General features: G+C 39.5%; 1 protein-coding gene across 2 annotated transcripts in view; it reads left to right on the top strand.

The window, feature by feature from the left end:
- Positions 1-3,893: 3,893 nt before the first annotated feature.
- The window catches only part of ANKRD31 (ankyrin repeat domain 31), a 171,987-nt gene continuing 152,645 nt past the window's right edge, over positions 3,894-23,235 (top strand). For both annotated transcript variants that reach the window (XM_085013838.1, XM_085013837.1), the window contains exons 1-2: positions 3,894-3,949; positions 4,067-4,223. In XM_085013838.1, coding sequence (XP_084869964.1) covers positions 4,069-4,223 — 155 coding nt within the window. In that variant the 5' untranslated portion in view covers positions 3,894-3,949; positions 4,067-4,068. The remainder of the gene's footprint in view (positions 3,950-4,066; positions 4,224-23,235) is intronic.

Below are 23,235 nucleotides of genomic sequence, written 5' to 3'. Positions count from 1 at the left end.
GTCGCTAACACAATCTTGAATAAACCCTGGATGATATAATCTACACCCGGGAGAAGGTTAGAGAAAAGAGACCCTCAATTTGACTGACTTTACTAATAATTATAAAAGTAATGGAATCCCCTAGAATTAATCAGAATTATTTTTTCCTGCTGACAGATATTAATAATGGATATCCACTATTTACAAATGAATGCCTAATGCCTTTTCTATTCTCTGCCATATAATAGGTGTTTAGGAATATGGGTAAATGTATGTGTGAGGGAGCATGTCTTTGAGAAAATGGTGTGTAAGCCCATGCCTGGGGATGAGCTAGCCTCACAGTTCAGGAGGAAGTGGTATCCCAGTGAAGGACCAAAGTCTGTGAAGTCCAGAAATGAGGGAGAACTAAGTGAGTTAAAAGACTAGAAAGAGCAGCAGGACTGCAGTGTCGTAAGCAAAGAGGAGGACAGTTCAAAACAAGCCACAAGAAGCCAAAACCCAAAAATACCTGTGACAGCAACATGAAGCAGTTTGGCATCAACTGTTTTCACTTAAAATGGAGCAAAATATCAACTTCTTCAACATCCAGCTGCTAAAAAGAAGGACAGCAATTCTTTCATGAACACCAAAGTCCCCAAGGGCCTCCTAGGAGACTCATGAGTTCAAAACCATGTTCATGACGCTAATAAGACATCATCTGCCTTTTTCACTGGACTGAAATTTGTACTGCTGGTGTAAAAGCAATGGGGAGAAAGTTACTGGTGCCTTTGTACAAAGCAAGTCACTGGTAACACACTGTCCTGGTAGGTAACCATTATATCATTGTGTCTTCACCATCATGCCCTCAAAAAAAAAAGCCAATTTCCAGCAAAGGCTATCCTTGTAGAGAAGTATAAATTATAAAATTTTTTATATTGTAATTTTGAGTATACATCTTGTCAATACTCCATATGATTAAATGATGAAATGGGAAGTATACATGGGACATCACCAATGTATGATGATTGGTTTGAGGAAAAAGACTCCTGTCTGCATCTGACTGTAAGTCTGCAAGTTGAACTAGTTTTTGTTTTTGTTTTTATATGAAATGTACACTGATTGTTCATACTTGGAAATTTGACATAAAAATATTTTCTCGAGAATTTCTTAAGAAAAATGAGGTGAAACTGTCACTTTAAGGAAAACAACTGTTATTTGTTGTTTAAGATAAGATCTGAATGGAAAAATTAGAGTTTTGGAAATCTTGTGTCTGCAACCATAAACTTGACAGCTCTATGACACATAAGAACTTTCTGATGACATTTTGGCCCCATTAACAAATGCAGTTTTTTGATGCTCTATAATAAAATTAAACATTTGAAAAAATTCTTAACTCAGTAAATCAATATTTTCCAAAAACCAGAGCATGAGGTCATAAAATCATGCATTGGTAAAATATTTATTCAGAATGGAGGAATACCCCTGTATCATAACAGAGTACAAAATTTCATTGAAAAGTGTTCAGATTCCATATCACAACAGATCTTTGAGAAACTACCACTTGTTGAATTTTAGTATAGTATCAAAGAAAAATACCCACAATTATCTATAAAGATTATTATGCATTCTTTTCCAACTATGTATCTCTGGGCAGTTAAATATTTTTTCACACTCTCCAACCAAAACATCATCTTGAAACAAATTAAATGGAAAATAAAACAAAAATTCCGTTGTCTTATATTAATCTAAACATTATAGTTTTAAAAATGTTTAAGAACACAACTGTTCTAATTTTTTTTGAAAAATAAAATTTTAAAATAAAAATATATACTCAAAAAAAAAAGCAAGTAAAGAATCCCTAATTAGAACTTTTTATTGGAAGACACATCCTAAATGGAATCAAGCAATGGATTTTTTTTTTTTTTTTTTTTTTTTTTTTTTTTGCTTTTTGGGACAGCACCCGTGGCATATGGAAGTTCCCAGGCTAGGGGTCGAATTGGAACTGCAGCTGCTGGCCTACCGACACAGCAACAGCAACACTAGATTCTTAATCCACTGAGCGAGGCCAGGGATCAGACTGTGTCCTCATGGATGCCAGGCAGATTCGTCTCTGTTGAGCCACGATGGGAACTCCCAAGCAATGAAATTTAATTATAGCTCTGAAGGATCACTTGGTTTCATTTTATAAATTTACTGTACAATACTATTCCCCAAAGTGTGTATATGCTGATCCCAACCTCCCAATCCATCCTTACCCCCATTTCCCCTTTAGTAACCATAAGTTTGGTTTTAAATCTTTCTGTCTTGTGAATAAGTTCTTTTGTATCATTTTCATTAGATTCCATATGTTAGTGACCTCATATGATATTTGTCTTTCTCTGTCTGACTTCCTTCACTTAGTATGATAATCTCAATGTCCATCTATGTTGTTGCAAATGGCACCATTTTGTTTTTTTTATGGCTGAGTAGTATGCCATTGTATGTATTTACTACATCTTTATCCAGTCCTCTGTTGATGGACATTTAGGTTGCTTCCATGTCTTGGATATTGTAAATAATGCTGCAGTGAACACTGGGATGCATGTATCCTTTCAAATTATGATTTTTTTCTGGGTATATGCCCAGGAGTGGGATTGCTGTATCATATGGTAGTTCTATTAGTATTTATATTAACAAGCAATCAATTTTCCCTTTTACAAACTTGAATATTTTCTTAGGGTCTCTTTAAATGTAAAAGAGTTCTCATTCCCTGGCATTCCCGTTGTGGCACAGAGGTTAACGAATGCGACTAGGAACCATGAAGTTGCGGGTTCGATCCCTGGCCTTGCTCAGTGGGTTAAGGATCCGGCGTTGCCATGAGCTGTGGTGTAGATCCCAGAAGCGGCTCAGATCCAGTTGCTGTGGCTCTGGCGTAGGCCTGCAGCTACAGCTCCAATTAGACCCCTTGCCTGGGAACATCCATATGCTGCGGGTGCGGCCATAGAAAAGACAGAAAAAAAAAAAAAAGAGTATGAACTAAACAGTAAAATAATAAGAATTACGGCAAAGCCACTCCATGTACTGAAAAGGGAAGTAAATTGAGGAGTCAGAAAGCCCTAGTTCCTTCCACTTGACAAACCTTTAAAGACCAAATAGGTGATTAGACCCTGGAGATTCCAAGATGAACAGTAAACCTTTGCTAGGCTGAGGGGGGTCTGTCTTATGGGAATCTTCCTCTCTCATTTGGCAGGTGGGAGCTCATTTGGCTTTGTTTTGAATGAGTCTGACCTAAAAACCTGCCAATAGATTGAAATCTAATACCTAAGAATCTAATTGCTTCATTTAAAAAATAGCAATTGATTACTTTCAGAGGTTGCTAGGCACCAATATTATAAAAATAAAGGGAAAAAATAAAACATTTAACTTGCCTTTCCAATACAATCTATATCACAGGATAACCAAAGAGATGATGAAGGAATATAGAAATAAACATATCAATTAGATCAGTTGATGATTTAAAAACTTCTGATTAACATTTTTGTTTTGCCTAGTTCAAAGGACACTTGAGGGAGGGGTGGGTATCAAGGGGATTAAGGAGAAAGTAAAATACTCTTCTGGCGTTTTGAAGCTTCTAGTTTCAGAAAGTAGGGCAGTTCTCTCCGAGTCTGAGTCCCACAGACCCAGGTACACTGCGGGCGACGTGACCCCGCCAACAGCTTTAGGCAGACGCTTACTTTCTGATTTCTGGGGCCGCAACCCAGGTACCCCCATCACCCAGCTACCAACTAAAAGCACGGAAAGCGGATGTGGTGACGGGCCGCGCCCCAGGCGGCGGGGAAACCCTGAGCCGGCGTGCGTGCGCGCGGGGGGGGCACTTCCGGCCATGGGAGCGGGGGGGAGGGGGGAGCGGGGAGGGGCGGGGCCGCACGCGGCACGCGGCTCCCCCTGCTGGCGGCGTGCTGCCACCTCTGGCACCGCGGCGCTGGACCTTGTTCCCGACGACGCCCTCGTGGTGGGTTTGCTCCCTGTACCGGCAGAGAGGCCCTGCTCCCACCCAAGGATTTTGTCTTTAACTCACAATTTACCTTGACGCTCAGAGCATTTTTTTTCTTTTTTTTTTCTTTTGCAGAAATGGAAAAGTCAGAGCCAGAGGATAGAAAAGACTCTGAGTGCGAGGTGGAGATGGCGGAAGGCGCCCAGGCCCCAGACTGGGACAGTGATGAGACGGTGATAGACGGGTCGGTGACAGAGAGCGACCAGGAAGAAGAGGAGCTGCCCTGGAGAAGGTGACTACCATTCGCGACGCGCCCTGGAAAAAGTGGTGGCCTGGGCCTGGACAGTGGCCGCAGGTGGCCCTCTGAGATTTGAGTAGAAATTGTTCCCAGCCCAACGTCTGCTTGATGGCGGGAGTAGGACCTTAGGCGGGGGGGGCAGCCAGGCCTGAGCTAAGAATTTGTAGAAAAGAAGATCGCAAACGTCCACCCTCCCCATCACCCTACTTAGGACGAAATGAGCTTTATAGTAAATAACTTTATGGCCTTTTCAGAAAGCCTTTTTTAGGTTCCCGTTGTGGCTCAGCAGGTTAAGAACCCCACATAGTGGCCATGGATTAAAGATCTGGCGTTTTGCAGGGTTGCAGGTGTGGTCTTAATAAATAAATAAAAATCCTTTTCTTCACCTAGGGCTTTTTTGCATAGGCCCAAAAGGCTTGGGTCTAAACCCCTCATGCTCATTTGCTTCAAGCAATTTGTAGCTCAGGTTTAGGAGATGGTTAGCATCATTTCTCTCAGGAAAAGAAAATGTGGTAAGGGAACTGGTTACTACCAAACTGGAAATGGATAGTTTTATAAGAATAAAGAAAAGATGTTCATCACATCAAAAGTTGAAAGAAAAAGAGTTCGGAGTTCCCGTCATGGCTCAGCTGTTATCCAACCTGACTAGCATCCCTGAGGATGCAGGTTCAATCCCTGGTTTTGCTCAGTGTGTTAAGGATCTGGTGTTGCTGTGAGCTGTGGTGCAGGTTGCAGACGAAGCTCAGATCTCACATTGCTGTGGCGTCCTAGGCTGGTGGCTACAGCTTCGATTGGACCCCTAGCCTGGGAACCTCCATATGCTGCAGGTGTGGCCCTGAAAAGCCAAAAGACCAAAACCAAAAAAAAAAAAAAAAAAAAAAGAGTTCATCAAAACATATATAGTTCTCTTTGCTGGATCCAGGGGAAAGGTAAAAGAGAGAAGTCATTGCCTTTGAGAAACCTACAGGCCAGGAAAGACATAAATGGATAATTTCAATGTAATGTAGGAAGCCAGGGGTTGGAAGTATGCCCAGGCTGGTTTAGAGCCCAGAAGGAACTTACTTCAACTTAAGGTCATCAGAGTTTGCTAGGGTTGACTTCTGAGTAGAAGCTTGAAGGTGGGTTAGAAATTACATGAAGGAGAGGAGGTTTTTGGGCCAAGGGAACTGCAGGAGTAAAGGCGTAGTGGTGGGATCATAGCATTGTGTAAATCTGTGTTGGAATGTACAGTTAAGTTTTACCGAAATGTTAAATGGAGATGCAGGGAGCTCCCTCCATGACACAGTAGGTTAAGAACCTGACTGCAATGGCTTGAGTCACTGTGGAGGTGCGGGTTTGAGCCACTGGTTTAACCATTGGGGTAAAGGATCTGGCATTGCCTCAGCTGCAGCACGTAGGTCGCAGCTGTGGCTCGGATTCAGTCTCTGGCCCAGGAACTTTCATATGCCACAGGTGCAGCCATAAAATGAAAAAAAAAAAAAAATGATGAGATGGAGTGAGGTGAAAGATGAGCCTGGAGAGAAAGGTAAAGTCATGTAAGGCCATGTGTGTGTTCTTTGTGTGTCCTGGTAGGGAGCTTGTGACATGTTTAGTGAAGGAGCAGCGTAAGCATGTTTTCATTCATGCAGGCAAGCCCTAGACTAGGGCTTTGCAAATTTTATGAAAGGTAAGAATTTCTTATAAATCACTTCAGAATCCTCTTGAAAGGTGGATTCCAATTCAGGAGTTCTAAGGTTGGGTCTGAGATTGTGCATTTCTAAAAGGTATCCAGGTTAAAGTTTATACTGTTAGAGTAGGGATCATCTTTTGCAAAGCTCGGCTGTAGAGATTAGCTTTGGGATCAGAGCAGTCACGGATTGGAATGATGAGAGCTCAAGTAGGCGGAAAGAGGGGAAAAGGACAAATTTGAGAAATCGTTAGAAGTAAATTTGGCAGGAAATGGTGATTGTTAGATATGGGGCATGGGGCAAAGGCAGCAGTAAGGGAAGAGCTAGGTTTCTGGCTCACATATATATACAAACAATACTATTTGCTCTTTTAGTGTGCAAGGGAGCGCTTTGGCTAGTATATGGAGAACTTAGAACATCTACCACATTCAAGATCCAGAACAGTTCTGTCACTCCAAAAAAAACCTCCCTTGTGCTGCCCTGCCCTTTTGTTGTCACATCCTCTGAACAGTATAATTACATAGAGTCAAAGGCTAATGGAACATAATTACCTGCAAGGTACGTGTTAATTCTTTCCCTTAAGATCAACTAGCACCGTCTTCATGAGAATTGCTAAATAGAAAATACCTGTTGTGGCTCAGCAGGTTATGAACCTGACTAGTCTTCCTGAGTTTGTGGGTTTGATCCCTGGCATCGCTCAGTGGGGTAAGGATCTAGCATTGCCTTGAGCTGTGGTGTAGGTCACAGACACGGCTTGGATCTGCGTGGCTGTGGCTGTGGCATAGGCCAGCGGATACGGTTCCGATTTGACCCCTAGCCTGGGAACGTCCATGTGCTGCACATGTGGCCCTAAAAAAAGCAAAAAAAAAAAAAAAAAAAAAAGCAAAAAAAAAGAAAAGAAAGGAAAAGGAAAACACGTTACAAAGGATACACTTGCAGAGGGGAAAAATAGAAAACCAAATAGATGAGACAAGGCAATGATCACATTAAATTAGCTAAAGAAAGCAACATTTTTGGTCAGGATATATGTCAAAAGAATGACTACTCCGGTGATTAAAACAGAATGGTGCTGTGTACTATTTTTAAAACTATACTGAAAGGATTTATATGTATTTTTTTGGCTGCACCTGCAGCATGTGGAAATTCTGGGACTAGGGATTGAATCTGCGCCACAGCAGCACCCTGAGCCACTGCAGTGACAACATTGGATCCTTAACCAGTTGAGCCATCAAGGAACTCCCTGAAAGGATATTTTAATAGATTTTTTGGCCACACCCATGGTATATAGAAGTTCCTGGGTCAAGGATTGAACCCATATGCCTCAGCGGTGACCTGAGCTGCCACAGAGACAACGCTAGATCCTTAACCTACTGTGCCACAGGGGGAACTCTTTTAATTAGATTTTTTTATAAATCACCATCTTAGCATGACATTATCAAAATTTTGATAACATAAATTTAAAACCCTAATTGTCATGAAAAATTTCTTTTCATTTTTCGCTGCCCTGGGGCATATGGAACTCCCAGGCCACGGATCAGATCTGAGCCATGGTTCGACCTAAGCCACAGCTCCTGCAACACCAGATTCTTAACCTACTGTGCTGGGGCTGGGATCAAACCCATGTCCCAGCACTCTCAAGACACTGCTGATCCTGTTGTGCCACAGTAGGAGCTCCTCATTGTATTTTAACAGAGTAGTAAAAATTATTTCAGTTTTTCAGTCAGATTTAGCCTGAAAAATTTCCTTTTAACCCAGCCATCAAATCTCCCCCTCCCTCTTCTGTAGTTAATACTTTTTTATTTTTTTTGTCTTTTTGTCTTTTTAGGGCCGTACTCATGGCAGGGCATATGGAGATTCCCAGGCTAGGGGTCAAAACAGAGCTATAGCTGCTGGCCTACACCACAGCCATAGCAATGCTAGATCCAAGCTGTGGCTGTGACCTACACCATATCTCACGGCAATGTCGGATCCTTAACCCACTGAGCAAGGCCAGGGATCAAACCCACAACCTCATAGTTCCTAGTAGGATTCGTTTCTGCTATGCAGAGATGGGAACTCCCTTGTACCACATTTTCTTTATCCATTCATTCATTAGTGGACACTTAGATTGCCTCCATGTCCTGGCTGTTGTAAATGATGCTACAAAAGTCTTAATACAAGTAGAATTACAAGAGATTTCTGTCTTCTTATTTATACTTTGCTTTATTGCTCACATATTTTAGTTTTTTTGAATTAGAAATATATTTGCATGGTCCCCCTGCAATTTTTAAAGTATAAAAGGGTATTATATAATAAAAAGCCATCATTTTATCCCTACTCCCCCAGCCATCCACTTTTCTATAGGCAACCAATATATTTAATTTTATACTTCTAGAAACATGTTTACATGTATATACATTTAAGAATATATGTGAAATTACTTTCATTTAAAAATATTTTTGATTATAGTTGATTTACAATTCTCTGTCAGTTTCTGCTATATAACAAAGTGACCCAGTTATACATATAAATAGATTCTTTTTCTAATATTATCTTCCAGCGTGTTCTATGACAAGCGACTGAATATAGTTCTCTGTGCTTTACAGCAGGACTTCATTGCTTCTCCATTCTAAATGTAATAGTTTGCATCTACTCACCCCAAACTCGCAATCCATTCCCTCCCCCCCACCTTCCTCTTGGAAACCACAGGTCTCTTCTCCATTTCCATGAGTTTGTTTCTTTTCTATAGATAGGTTCATTTGTGCCATATATTAGATTCCAGGTATAAGTGGTATTATATGGTATTTGTCTTTCTCTTTCTGACTAACTTCACTTAGTATGAGAGTCTCTAGTTCCATCCATGTTGCTGTGAATGGTAATGTTTTGTTCTTTCTTATGGCTGAGTAGTAGTCCACTGTGTACATATACCACATCTTCTTAATCCATTTATCTGTCGATGGACATTTAGGTTGTTTCCATGCCTTGGCTGTTGTGAATAGTGCTGCAGTCAACATAGGGATGCATGTATCTTCTTCACTGAAAATTTTGTTTGGATGTATGTCTAGGAGTGGGATTGCTGGTGGTAATTCTATATTTAGTTTTCAGAGGTGCCACTGTACTGTTTTCCATAGTGGTTGTACCAATTTATATTCCCACCAGCCATGAAGAAGGGTACCCTTTTCTTCAGACCCTCTCCAGCATTTGTTATTTGTTGACTTGTTAATGATGGCCATTCTGACTGAGGTGAAATGGTACCTTGTTGTAGTTTTGATTTGCATTTCTCTAATAATTAGTGATGTTGAGCATTTTTTCATGTGCCTGTTGGCCAATCTTATGTCTTCTTTGGAGAAATGTCTATTTGGGTCTTTTGCCCATTTTTCAATTGGGTTGTTGCTTTTTTTTGCTGTTGAATTGTGTGAGTTGTTTGTATTAGAGATTAAGCCCTTGTCAGTTGGAATGTTAGAACCTATTTTCTCCCATTCTGTAGGTTGTCTTTTTGGTTTTGCTTTTTATGGTTTCCTTTGCTGTGCAAAAGCTTGTCAGTTTTGTTAGGTCCCATTGGTTTGTTTTTGTTTTTTATATCTATTACCTTTGCAGAATGACTTAAGAAGAACATTTGTATGGTTGGTGTCAGAGAATGTTTTGCCTATGTTCTCTTCTAGGAGTTTAATGGTGTCTTATCTTAGGTTTATGTCTTTAAGCCATTTTGAGTTTATTTTTGTGCATGGTGTGAGGGTGTGTTCCAGTTTCATTGATTTACATGCGGTTGTCCAGTTTTCCCAGCGCCTGTTTCTGAAGAGACTTTTTCCCATTTTATATTCTTGCCTCCTTTGTCAAAGATTAATTGACCATAGGTGTCTCGGTATATTTCTGGGTTCTGTATTTTTTTTCCCCACAGAGGACAAAACGTTGGGAGTGGATTTATTTTATTTTATTTTATGTTACTCAATGAGTTTATTACATTTATAGTTGTACGATGATATAACATTTCCATCCCAACCCCCAGCATCCCCCCCCTTTGGAAACCATAAGTTTTTCAAAGTCTGTGAGTCAGTATCTGTTCTGTAAAGAAGTTCATTGTGTCCTTTTTTCAGATTCCATATGTAAGTGATAGCATTTGATGTTGGTGTCTCATTGTCTGACTGACTTCACTTAGCATGATAATTTCTAGGTCCATCCATGTTGCTAAAAATGCTAATATTTCATTCTTTTTAATGGCTGAGTAATATTCCATTGTGTATATGTACCACATCTTCTTGATCCACTCCTCTGTCGATGGACATTTAGGTTGTTTCCATGTCTTGGCTATTGCAAATAGTGCTGCAACAAACATCGGAGTCCACGTGTCTTTGTGAGTCATGGTTTTCTCTGGATAGATGCCCAGGAGTGGAATTGCTGGATTAAATGGTAGCTCTATTTTTAGTTTTCTGAGGCATCTTCATACTGTTTTCCACAGTGGTTGCACCAATTTACAATCCCACCAACAGTGTAATAGGGTTCCTTTTTCTCCACACCTCTCCAGCACTGATTGTTTGTAGGCTTTTTGATGATGACCGTTCTGGCTGGTTTAAGGTGGTACCTCGTAGTGGTTTTGATCTGCATTTCTCTAATAATGAGCAATATTGAACATCTTTTCATGTGTTTTTTGGCCATCCATTTGTCTTCTTTGAGAATTGTCTGTTTAGATCTTCTGCCCATTTTTTGATGGCTTTGTTTGTTTTTTTGTTATTGAGCTGCAGAAGGTGTTTATAAATTTTGGAGATTAATCCCTTGTCAGTTGATTCCTTTGCAAAGATTTTCTCCCATTCTGTGGGTTGTCTTTTTATTTTGTTGAGGGTTTCTTTGCTGTGCAGAAACTTTTAAATTTAATTCAGTTCCATTTGTTTATTTTTGTTTTTATTGTCATTACTCTAAGAGGTGGATCTGAGAAGATGTTGCTGTCATTTATTTCAGAGAGTGTTTGGCCTATGTGTTCCTCTAAGAGTTTTATAGTACCTGGCCTTATAATTAGGTCTTTAATCCATTTAGAGTTTATTTTTGAGTATGGTGTTAGGGAGTATTCTCATTTCATTCTTTTCCATGTGGCCGTCCAGTTTTCCCAGCACCACTTATTGGACAGGCTGTCTTTTCTGCATCATATATTCTTGCCTCCTTTGTCATAGATTCCTTGACTGTAAGTGCGTGGGTTTAATTCTGGGCTTTCTGTCCTGTTCCACTGATCTATAGTTCTCTTTGTGCCAGTACCATACTGTTTTGATGATTGTTGCTTTGTAGTATAGTCTGAGGTCAGGGAGCTTGATTCCTCCAACTCCATTTTTCTTTTTCAGGATGTCTTTGGCTATTCTGGGTCTTTTGTGCTTCCAAACAAACTTTAAAATATTTTGTTCGAGTTCTGTGAAAAATGTCCTTGGTAATTTGATAGAGATTACATTGAATCTGTAGATTGCCTTAGGTAGTATAGTCATTTTGATAATATTGACTCTTCCAATCCAAGAGCATGGTATGTCTTTCCATCTATTTGTGTCATCTTTGATTTCTTTCATCAGTGTCTTATAGTTTTCAGAGTACAGGTCTTTTGTCTCTTTAGGTAGCTTTACTCCTAGGTGTTCTTTTGGATACAATGGTAAATGGGGTTGCTTCCCTAATTTCTCTTCTTTCTGCTCTTTCATTGTTATTGTATAGAAATGCCATCAATTTCTGTGTATTAATTTTGTATCCACGACTTTGCCAAATTCATAGATGAGCTCTAACAGTTTTCTGGTAGAGTCCTTAGGATTCTCTAGGTATAGTATCATGTCATCTGCAAATAGTGATAGTTTTACTTCTTCCTTTCCAATTTGGATTCCTTTTATTTCTTTTACTTCTCTGATTGCTGTGGCTAGGACTTCCAAAACTGTGTTGAATCGTAGTGGTGAGAGCGGACATCCTTGTCTTGTTCCTGATCTCAGCAGGAATTCTTTCAGCTTTTCACTATTGAGAATGATGTTCATTGTGGGTTTGTCATATATGGCCTTTATCATGTTGAGGTAGGTTCCCTCTATGCCCACTTTCTGAAGGGTTTTTATCAGAAATGGGTGTTGGATTTTGTCAAAGGCTTTTTCTGCATCTATTGAGAGGACGATATGATTTTTATTCTTCAGTTTGTTAATGTGGTGTATCACACTGATGGATTCGCAGATATTGAAGAATGCTTGCATCCCTGGGATAAATCCCACTTGATCATGATATACAATCCTTTTAATGTATTGTTGGATGTGGTTTGCTAGTATTTTGTTGAGGATGTTTGCATTGATGTTCATCAGTGAAATTGGCCTATAGTTTTCTTTGTTTGTGGTATCTTTGTCTGGTTCTGGTATCAGGGTGATGGGGGCTTCGTAGAATGAGTTTGGGAGTGTCCCTTCCTCTGCGATTTTTTGGAATAGTTTCAGAAGGATAGGTGTTAGCTCTTCTCAAGATGTTTGATAGAATTCGCCTGTGAAGCCGTCTGGTCCTGGACTTTTGTTTGTTGGAAGTTTTTAAATCACAAGTTTCAATTTCAGTTCTTGTGATGGGTCCATTCATCTTTTCTATTTCATCTTGGTTTAGTCTTGATTGTACGTTTCTAAGAATTTGTCCGTTTCTTCTGGGTTTTCCATTTTGTTGGCATATAGTTGCGTGTAGTCATCTCTTATGATCTTTTGTATTTGTGATGTTCGTTGTTACTTCTCCTTTTTCATTTCTAATTTTATTGATTTGAGTCTTCTCTCTTTTTTTCTTGATAAGTCTGGCTAAGAGTTTATCAGTTTTGTTGAACTTCTCAAAGAACTGGGTTCTCTATTTTGTTCCATTGGTCTGTTCGTCTGTTTTTGTACCAGTACCACACTATCTTGATTACTGTAGATTATAATATTATCTGAAGTCTTGGGAGAGTATTATACCTCCTTCTTGGTTTTTGTTCCTCAGGATTACTTTGGCAGTTCTGGGTCTTTCATGATTCCATATAAATTTTTGGATTTTTAATACTAGTTCTGTGAAAAATGTCATGGGTAATTTGATATGGATTGCATTATATCTGTAGATTACTTTGGGTATTATAGGCATTTTAATGATATTAATTCTTCCAGTCCAGGAGCATCAAATATCTTTCCATTTCTTTACCTCTTCTTTAATTACCTTGATTAATGTTTTATAGTTAAGCATATAAGTTTTTCACCTCCTTGGTCAGGTTTATTCCCAGGTGTTTCATGTTTTGAGGTGCCATTTTAAAAGGTATTGTATTTTTATATTCCTTTTCTAATATTTCATTGTTAGTGTACAGAAATGAAACCAATTTCTGAATGTTATCTTGTACCCTGCTACTTCCTGAATTCATTGATCAGTTTGAGTAGTTTTGTGTGGAGTCCTTAGGGTTTTCTATATATAGTATCATGTCATCTGCATAGAGTGATGATTTTACCTTTTCTTTTCCAATTTGGATACCTTTTATTTCTTTGGTTTGTCTGATTGCTGTGGCAAGGACTTCCAGTACTGTATTGAATAAACATGCTGAGAGTGGGCATCCTTGTCTTGTTTCAGATTTTATTGGGAAGGCTTTCAGTTTCTCTTTGTTGAGCATTATATCGGCTGTAGGTTTGTGATAAATGGCTTCTATTATGTTAAGGTATGTTCTCTCTATACCCACTTTGGTAAGAATTTTCATCATGAATGGATGTTGGATTTTGACAAATTCTGCATCTGCTGAGATTATCATGTGGTTTTTTACCTTTCTTTTGTTAATATGGTATATGACATTGATTGATTTACATATGTTGAACCATCTTTGTGAACTTGGGATGAATCCCACTTGGTCGTGGTTTATGATCTTTTTTATGTGTTGGATTTAGTCGGCTAAAATTTTGTTGAGAATTTTTGCATCTATATTTGTCAAATATATTGCTGAAATAATTATCTTTTTTTTTTCTTTTTAGGGCCAAACCCACATCATATGGAAGTTCCCAGGCTAGGGGTCTTTTGGAGCTGTAGCTGCCGGCCCATGCCACAGCCATAGCAACACCAGATCTGAGCTGTGTCTGTGAACCTACACCACTGCTCATAGCAACATAGGATCCTTAACCCACTAAGTGAGGCCAGGGATTGAACCCATATCCTCAGGGATACCAATCAGTTTTCTTTCTGCTGAGCCACAGTGGGAACTCCCTTAATTTTTCTTTTTGGTAGTATCTTTGTGTGGCTTATGACATTAGGGTGATGGTGGCTTCGTAGAATGTCTTTGGGAGTGTCCCTTCAACTTTTTGGAAAAGTTTAAATAGATGGGTATCAGTTCTTTGTGTGTTTGGTAGAATTCACCTGTGAAGCCGTCTGGTTCTGGACTTTTGTTTGTAGGGAATGTTTTTTATTACTAATTCAGTTTCATTTCTAGTGATTGGTTTGTTCAGTAGATCTGTTTCTTCTTGATTCAGTTTTGGCAGGCTGTAAGTCTCTAGAAAGCTATTCATTTCTTCTGGTTGTCAAATTTATTGGCATAATTGTTCATGGTATTCTCTTATTGTTTTTTGTATTTCTCTATATCCGATGATATCTCTCCTTTTTAATTTCTTATTTTGTTTAAGTTCTTTCTTCTTGGTGATTCTGGCCATAGGTTTGTCAATTTTGTTTACCCTTTCAAAGAACCAGCTCTTGGTTTTGATTTTTTTTTTGTTTTATTTTGTTTTTTGAATCTCTAGTGTATTGATTTCCTCTCTGATCTTTATGATTTCCTTCCTTCTGCTGACGCTAGGTTTTGTTTGTTCTTCTTTTTTCTAATTCTTTTAGGTGGTGGTTTAAGTTGTTGATTTGACATTTTTTTCTTCTTTTTTGAGGAAGTCCTGTATCTCCATGAACTCCCCTGTAAGAACTGCTTTTGCAGCATCTCATAGATTTTGAATGGTTGTGTTTTCATTATCATTTATCTCGAGGTATTTTTTTAACTTCTTTTTTGATTTCTCACTGAGTCATTGGGTTTTATTTTTTTGATTTGTTTTTGTTTGTTTTTTAGGGCTGCACTCACAGCATATGGAGGTTCCCAGGCTAGGGGTCACATTGGAGCTATGGCTGCCAGCCTACACCACAGCTGCAGCATCGAGGGATCTAAGCCACGTCTGTGACCTACACCACAGCTCATGGCAATGCCAGATCCTTAACCCACTGAGTGAGGCCAGGAATCGAACCCACAACCTTATGGTTCCTAGCTGGATTCGTTTCCACTGTGCCACAATGGGAACTCCCCATTGGTTTTTTAGTAGTATATTGTTTAGGCTCCACATAGTCAGTTTTTCCTCATTTCTTTTCCCATGGTTGATTTCTAGTTTGATGCAATTGTGGTCAGAGAAGATGCTTGAAATAATTTCCATACTCTTACATTTGTTGTGGTTAGTTTTGTACCCCAGTAGTGGTCAGTCCTAGAGAATGTTCCATATGCACTTGAAAAGAATGTATATTCTGGGTTTTTTTTGGATGTAATGTCCTGAAAATATAAATTAAGTCTAACTGTTCTATTTTGTCATTTGAGGTCTCTGATATGTTACTATTATTGTATTCCCATCAATTTCTCCTTTGATGTCAATTAGTGTTTGTTGTATGTATCTGAGTGCTCCTATGTTAGGGACATGTATATTGGTGAGTGTCAAATCCTCTTCTTGAAATGATCCTTTTATCATTAAATAGTGTCCTCCTTTGTCTTTCTGTATGGCCTTTGTTTTAAAATCTATTTTGTCTGATATGACTATTGCAACTCCCACTTTCCTGTCATTTCCGTTAGCATGAAATATCTTTTTTCATTCCTTCAATTTCAGTTTATATGTGTCCTTTGCCATAAGGTGAATCTCTCTAGGCAGCATATTGTAGGCTCTTATTTTTTTTATCCAGTCTGCCATTCTGCGTCTTTTGATTGGAGCATTCAGTTCATTGACATTTAAAGGTAATTTTTTTTTTTCTTTTTAGGGCCACACCCATGGTATATGGAAGTTCCTAGGGTAAGGGTCTAGTCAGCACTGCAGCTTCCAGCCTACACCACAGCCACAGTAACTCTGGATCCATGTCTGTGACCTGCACCACAGCTAATAGCAATGCCAGATCCTTAACCCACTGAGCAAGGCCAGGGATCAAACCTGCATCCTTGTGGATACGAGTTAGGTTCATAAGCAGTTGAACCACAATGGGGACTCCTAAGGTAATTATTGATAAATATGTACTTATTGCTATTTTAACCTTGTTTTCCAATTGATTCTGTGTTTCTTCTTTGTTCCTTTCTTTTTTTGGTTGGATGATACCCGCCCTCCTTTTTTTTCTTTTTAGGACCACATCTGCAGCGTATGGAATTTCCCAGGCTAGCGTTTGAATCAGAGCTGCAGTTGCTGGCCTTCACTATAGCCACAGCAATGTGGAATGTGAGTCACATGTGCAACCTACACTGCAGGTTGCAGCAATGCTGAATCCTTAACCCACTAAGCAAGGCCAGGATTGAATCCACATCTCCATGTGTACTAGTTGAGTTTCTTAACCACTGAGCTTCAATGGGAACTCCTGATATTCTTTGATTTTATGCTTGTGTCTTTTTAGTTTTTGTGAATATATTGTTTTTGATTTGTGGTTATCCTGTTTTTCAGGTATATTAACCCCTTTTTACATTTGCTTGCTTTGTTAGCCTGATGGTCATATAGGCTCAAACACATTCTGAAAAAAAAGCCTAGATTTTCTTACTTTTTTTCTCCATATGTTATTTTATTTATTTATTTATTTATTTTTTTAGCTATTTCTTGGGCCGCTCCTGCGGCATATGGAGGTTCCCAGGCTAGGGGTCTAATCGGAGCTGCAGCCACCAGTCTACGCCAGAGCCACAGCAACGCTGGATCCGAGCCATGTCTGCAACCTACACCACAGCTCACGGCAACGCCGGATCGTTAACCCACTGAGCAAGGGCAGGGACCGAACCTGAAACCTCATGGTTCCTAGTCGGATTTGTTAACCACTGCGCCACGACGGGAACTCCTGTTGTGATTTTGATGTACTTTTTTACATCTTCATGTTTATCCTTTTGTTGTTCCTTGTGTTTTGTCGCTTTTACAAATAGGTTTTTTTTTTTTTTTCCTTTTAGATGTGTATACTGGCTTATTACTTTCCAATTGTCATTTCATCAGCCCTATTTCATCTTCTTTTTTATTTAGAGGAGCCTTTTCAGTATTTGTTTTAGAATGGGTTTTGTATTACTGTACTCTTTCAGTGTTTGTCGAAGAAATTCTTTATTTCTCCTTCTATCTTACATGATAATCTTGCTGGGTAGAGTATTCTGGGCTGCAGTTTTTTCCATGCTTGGCAATTTTTTAGAACTTGGAATATATCTTGCCGTTCTCTTCTGGCCTGTAGTGTTTCTTTAGAGAAATCAGCTGATAGCCTTATGGGAGTTCCCTTATAATTAATTCTTTGTTTTTCTCTTGCTTCCTTTAGAATCTTCTCCTTAGCTTTAACTTTTGCCATTTTTTATTATAATATGTTTTGGTGTTGGTCACTTTGGGTTCAACTTGTTTGGGGCCCTCTTTGCTTCCTGTATCTGTATCTGTCCCCTTTAGATTTGGAAAGCTTTGAGCCCTAATTTCTTCAAATATATTTTCAACCCCCTTTTCTTTTTCTCCTCCTTCCAGAATTCCTATTTTGCATAAATTGGCCCACTTAATACTATCCCATAAATCTCTTATATTGCTTTCATGTTTTTTCATTTGGTTTTCTGTCTGCTGTCCTGATTGGTGATTTCCATTATTCTATCTTCCAAGCCACTTACTCGTTCCTCTGCATTATTCATTCTGCTCTTCCATGCCTTTGATTCAGCTTGCATCTCTCCAAATGAATTTTCTAGTTTTTCTTGGTTCATCCATATATTTTCCAGTTCCTTTCTAAAGTAATCTGCCTTGCTGTTCATATCCATTCTTAATTCCTTCGGTATTTTCAGTATTGCCTTTTTGAACTCATTGTCTATTAGACTGCAGAGGTCTGTTTCATTGTTTGCTACTTCAAGTGACTTCTCCTGTTCTTTTAACTGGGAGTGGTTCCTGAGCTTCTTCATTTTGCTTATATTTTTCTTATTTTGTCAGTTTAGGGAAAGCAACTATCTACTGTAGTCTCAGGGGGCTGTTTATATACAGGATTGGATTGCTCCTGGGTAGCTTGTGAGGTCTTATTATTATTATTATTATTATTTTTTGGCATGAGGGCTGCTTTGGGTTTGGATGCTTGCTGTCTCTTTCCTCAGTGTGTGCAGGCGCTTATTGCCTTGATAGGGGGTGTGCCAGGGTACAGCCTGCACATGCTTCCAGCGAGATGGAGGCAGTGGGCAGGGCCTATAGGCAGTGCCTGGTTGCTGGGCCCTTGACAGTGGCAAGGATCTGTACGGAGGTGGTGGGCAGGCTGCTCCTGTTTGCAGAGCCCCAGGAAGTGGCATTGACCCTCAGGGAGGTGTAGACAGTGCCCAGAGCCTTTGGCTGCGGCAATAGCAGGGCCTCTGCATTCCCAGAGGAGTGAGGACAGCGGGTGGTGCTCAGTTGCAGTGCCCTCCTCTGAGGCATCCCCTGAGGTAACTGGGGCTGCAGGTGGTGTCTGTTCATTGACCCCTAGTTGTGGTGAGCTGCGCTCACCTCTAGAGTCGGAGGTGGCTGTGGAGGTTTGTCTCCAGTGCCAGTAGCCCCTGCAAGAATTGCCATGCTCGTGAGCCCGTACATGTGTGTGCAGACAAAGACATTCCTATGGTGGTCCTACCCTCCTCCTCTCGCCCTCCCCAACAATGATGCCGTGCTTCTCTTGCAGTCCCATGTCTCCCCCATCCCTCCCTTGACTGTGGTGCTCCCCAGGCCTTGGTACACTGCTCCCTAGCCCGTTGGGTTGTCTCCACCCGGCAAACCCTAGTCTTCTCCCTGGAACTGACTTCTGGAGCTTGAGTCCCAGTGCCCAGCCTCCACACGACTGTCTCAGACTGTGGTGTCCTGGGCGGTGGTACTGATGGTCTGTGTGGCTCCCTCTCTGCTTTGCCCTCCTCGGTCTGGTGCTGCACTTTTCTCCGAGGCTTTGAGGTTCCCCTTCCTTCCCGGGACCTGATCCCCCTGTCAGTTAGGTGACCTCCTGGGGGTTCTGATTCCTTTACTCTTTCACAGCTCCCTCTCAGGAGTGCTGGTCCTGGGTCCTGATTACTTTTTTTTCTCTTCTCTCTCTCTTTTTTTCCTTTTGCTTACCCAGTTATGTGGAGGGTTGCCTGCCCTTTTTGGAGCTTTAAGGTCTTCTACCAGTGTTCAGTAGATGTTGTGTGCCAGTCATTCTACATATAGATTTTGTTTTTGTGGGAGAAGGTGAGCACCACATCTTACTCCTCCACCGTCTTGATCCCTGAATCTGCAGTTATTTTCTAAAAATAGAAACACTATGTCAAAAAGAGTATGGGTGTTTGTAGTCTTAATAATTGAGTCATTTGAGTTTTGTATCATAACCAGAAAGGCTCTCTTTTCTCTATAATTATAAAAGAATCCATCATGATATCTGTTAGTGCTTTTTGTTTTTAACATTTAAAATTTTGATTCATTTGGAATTTTTTTCTGGAGTACTGTATGAAGTATGGATTCAACTCAGTTATTTTCTGACATCTCCTTCATTGTCCCAGCATAATATTTTGACAGATTCTCTTTTCCTCACTGATCTGAGATGTCATCTTTTAAATATACTAAATTCCCATATGCATGTGAGTATATTGGCGGGGGGGGGTGGATTTTATTCTGTTAATTGGTTTATTTCACGTGTCAGTTTCAAAATTAAAAATATTTTGTATTAAAAATGTTAAAAAAGAAATTTTGTGGTGACTCAGTGGGTTAAGGATTCATTGCTGTCACTGCTGTGGCTTGGTTGCTGCTGTAGTATGGGTTAGAGCCCTGGCCCTGGAACTTCCACGTGCCACAGGCATGACCAGAAATAAAATTTAAAATATTTGCTGTTATATAGGTCATTACTCCTTTATTTTTCTTATTTAAAGATCTTTTCCTGGCTCTTCCTATTTATTTTACCACAGGAATTTTAGAATCAGTTGTCTAATTCAACAGAAAGTTTTGTTGGTACTTTTTTTTTTTTTCTTTCATTTTTTAGGGCCTCAGGTGTGGCATATGGAAGTTCCCAGACTAGGGGTTGAATCAGAGCCATAGCTTCTGGCCTGTGCCACAGCCACAGCAATGCAGGATCTGAGCCACATTGGGGACCTATACCATAGCTCACTGCAACTCCAGATCTCTGACCCAGTGGGCAAGGTCAGGGATCAAACTCGCATCATCATGGATACTAGTCAGATTTGTTTCTGCTGTGCCACAATGGGAATTCCCACTTTTATTGGTGTAATGTTAAATTTATAAATTTATTTATGGAAAATTAACATCTTTGTGTTACTTTTTTTAAGGTAGGAATTGCAGCAAAATTCAGTTCATTTAGTGTGTATTTCTGTGAGTTTTGACAAATATATATACTTATGTAATAACGATTTTCACAATAAAGATATAGAACATCCTCATCACTCACCATAGAGCCTCCATGTCACTTTTCTGTTAATTTGAGATTAAAATAAAAGAAATCTCAAAAAAATTTTAAGTAAAATAACCCTGATGTTTAGGGACATTAAGATAAATAGTTTTATTTCTTGGAAAAATGCACTGCAGTAATGATATTATACATATTTGAGTAATCAATTTTCAGTCCTTAGTAATGGCCAGTAGTAATTGAGCCCCCCAAAAAGATGCTTTTTCCCCTCACACCAGAAACCTGCATTTACTCTCACGGTGGATGTGTTAGAAAGATTAAGGACTGGAGTCCTTTTCATTGTTTTGTTTTGTTTTTAAAATATTTAAACAAAATATTTCTTTCTTCTTTTTTTTTTTTTTTTTTTTTTTTGTCTTTTTGCCTTTTCTTGGGCTGCTCCCGCAGCATATGGAGGTTCCCAGGCTAGGGACTGAATTCAACCTATACCACAGCTGTGGCAATGCCAGATCCTTAACCCACTGCGCCACAGTGGGAATTCCAGTTACGTTTTTGTTAATGGTAACTTTTATTTTCTTCTTAGTAACGTGTTCTTTCTTCATAATGTATGTAGAATTATGTATGTGATGTGTATTTGTGATTAAGAATGGGAAACATGAGATAGTTCTGTAAATTTGCTTACTCAAAGATTTTTTTTAATTTCCATTACCTTTTAGTTAGCTTTTAAAATTGTGTAAGAATCCACACAATGGTATACTATGAATCGAAAAAAAAAACTAAGAATATCTCTATCCTGATGAGTAATCAATCTACTGGATATATTATCTGAAAAAGAAAGAAAAGCATATATAGAATGCTACTGCTAATTTAAGAAGTGACAGGCCACACACAGACACACACACACATACTGTTTTTATTTTCAAAAAAATATTGGAAGGATAATTCATACAGTTTCTAAAAATGGGAAGGGAGCAAACAGGTGGATGAAGGGACAGGGGGTAGATGCTAGATAGACTTGTCTAAATTTTGTTTTGTGCATTTGTCTTTTGAATGATATAAATGGTTTACATAATTAAAACACAAAATTAAATCAACATGAAAAAATAATCCTGGAGTTCGGCTGTGGAACAACAGGATCAGCTCTGTCTCTGTAACACTGGGCCACAAGTTTGATCCCTGGCCCAACACAGTGGGTTAAGGATCCCCCTTGTGGCAGCCGTGTTGTAGGTCACAACTGCGACTTGGATCTGATTCTTGGCCTAGGAGCTCCATGCACTGTGGGATGGCCAAAAAAGAAAAGAAAAATTCCTAAAAAGTAAAAGCGAGATGAAACCAGTGAACCTAATTATTTATGGTAGCATGCTTAAACAAAAAGTAATCATTTTAAGTACTTTTAAAACATGTCATACATATAAGATACACTCTAAGGACATAAAAAAGCTATAAAATAACTTTTTTCAGTAATCACATGGTTAATGACAGTATTTGGTATCATGAACTCCAAATATGATGTCCCACTCAAAGGAACCACGACTCCATGAGAAATGGTGGGCTCTAGACAGAAGCTGTATAAGATGAGCCTGGAGTCTTTTGTCCGTGGAAGTTAGGGAAGACTAGTGGTGGGTTAGTTTGCTCAGGCTGCCGCACAAATGCCGCACATTGGGGTGGCTTAACCAACAGAAATTAATTTTCTCACAGTTCTGAAGGCTGAACATTGAAAATCAAGGTGCTGGCAGAGTTGTTTTCTCCTGAGGGCTCTCTCCTTGGCTTGCAGGTGGCTGTCTTCTTGCTGTGTCCTCATATGGTGCTTCCTCTGTGTGCATATGCATTCCTGCTGTCTGTCTCCTTATATGAACACTAGTCATACTGGGTTAGGACTGTACTCTTTTAACCTCATTTAACCTTAATTACTTCCTTGGAGGCCCTGTTTCCAAATATAGTCACATTGGGGCTTAGGGCTGTAACATGGATTTGAGGGGACACAGTTAAGTTATAACAAGTGAATGCATGTCAAACAACCCATAAGCCACTTTGAAGAGGTTCTCAGTAGTTAAAAATATGAGTATTGATAAGAATAAAGACAGCAGTAGATTTAAATTTATGAGTTTATAGTGGTCTAAAAGCTTAATTCAATATTCTGAAAACAGGTAAAGAAAGAATCAGGCATTTTTCTTGTCTTTCTTATGTAAATTGTACTTAAATAACCTCTCTGAGAAATGTGGCTTAACTGAGAGTAATTATATAGTTGATGAGTGAAAATTTTTCTTTTAACATGTATTTTCATTAATAAATGAAGTTGATAAATTAGAATATCACCATTTTTTTTAAATAAAAAAAATTTTTTTTTGGCTGCACCCATAGCATATGGAAGTTCCTGGGCCAGAGATCAAATCTGAGCTGCACCTGTGACCTACCACAGCTGTGGCAGTGCTGGATCCTTAACCCACTGTACCAGGCGAGGGATTGAACCCTTGCCTCAGCAGCAGCCCGAGCCGCTGGAGAGACAATGCCAGATCACAATGGGAACTCCAGAATATCACCTTTTTATATACTCATCATCAATAATGAGTAGACCTTGGCAGTGGTCATTAATGGCTACTAACATCACAAAAGGAGTGAGAATCATACTGTTGAGCAAGTGGCATCTGTTGCCTCTTGTCAGGAGTGGAAATCCAAACACTTGAGCCCAGTGCATCTTGATATCAATCACAGTCACTGAGAAAAATGCAATATGGTCAAGCTCAGGCTGGAGCAACGCTGTCCTCACACAGAGAAGAGACAGCAAGAGCAGCTTCAGTAGTGGGCATCAGTCCCCCACGGCCAGCGGTCACTGTCTGCAGTTGATGCAGGGC

The sequence above is a fragment of the Sus scrofa genome, chromosome 2, assembly GCF_054392235.1.
Source record: "Sus scrofa isolate SSC_HxYL_T2T_F1_AM1 chromosome 2, Sscrofa_HxYL_maternal_Yorkshire_Landrace_v2.0, whole genome shotgun sequence".
NCBI classification, from domain to species: Eukaryota; Metazoa; Chordata; class Mammalia; order Artiodactyla; family Suidae; genus Sus; species Sus scrofa.
The sequence above is the reverse complement of the archived record's forward strand: the minus strand, read 5'-3'. Positions and strand labels throughout refer to the sequence as shown.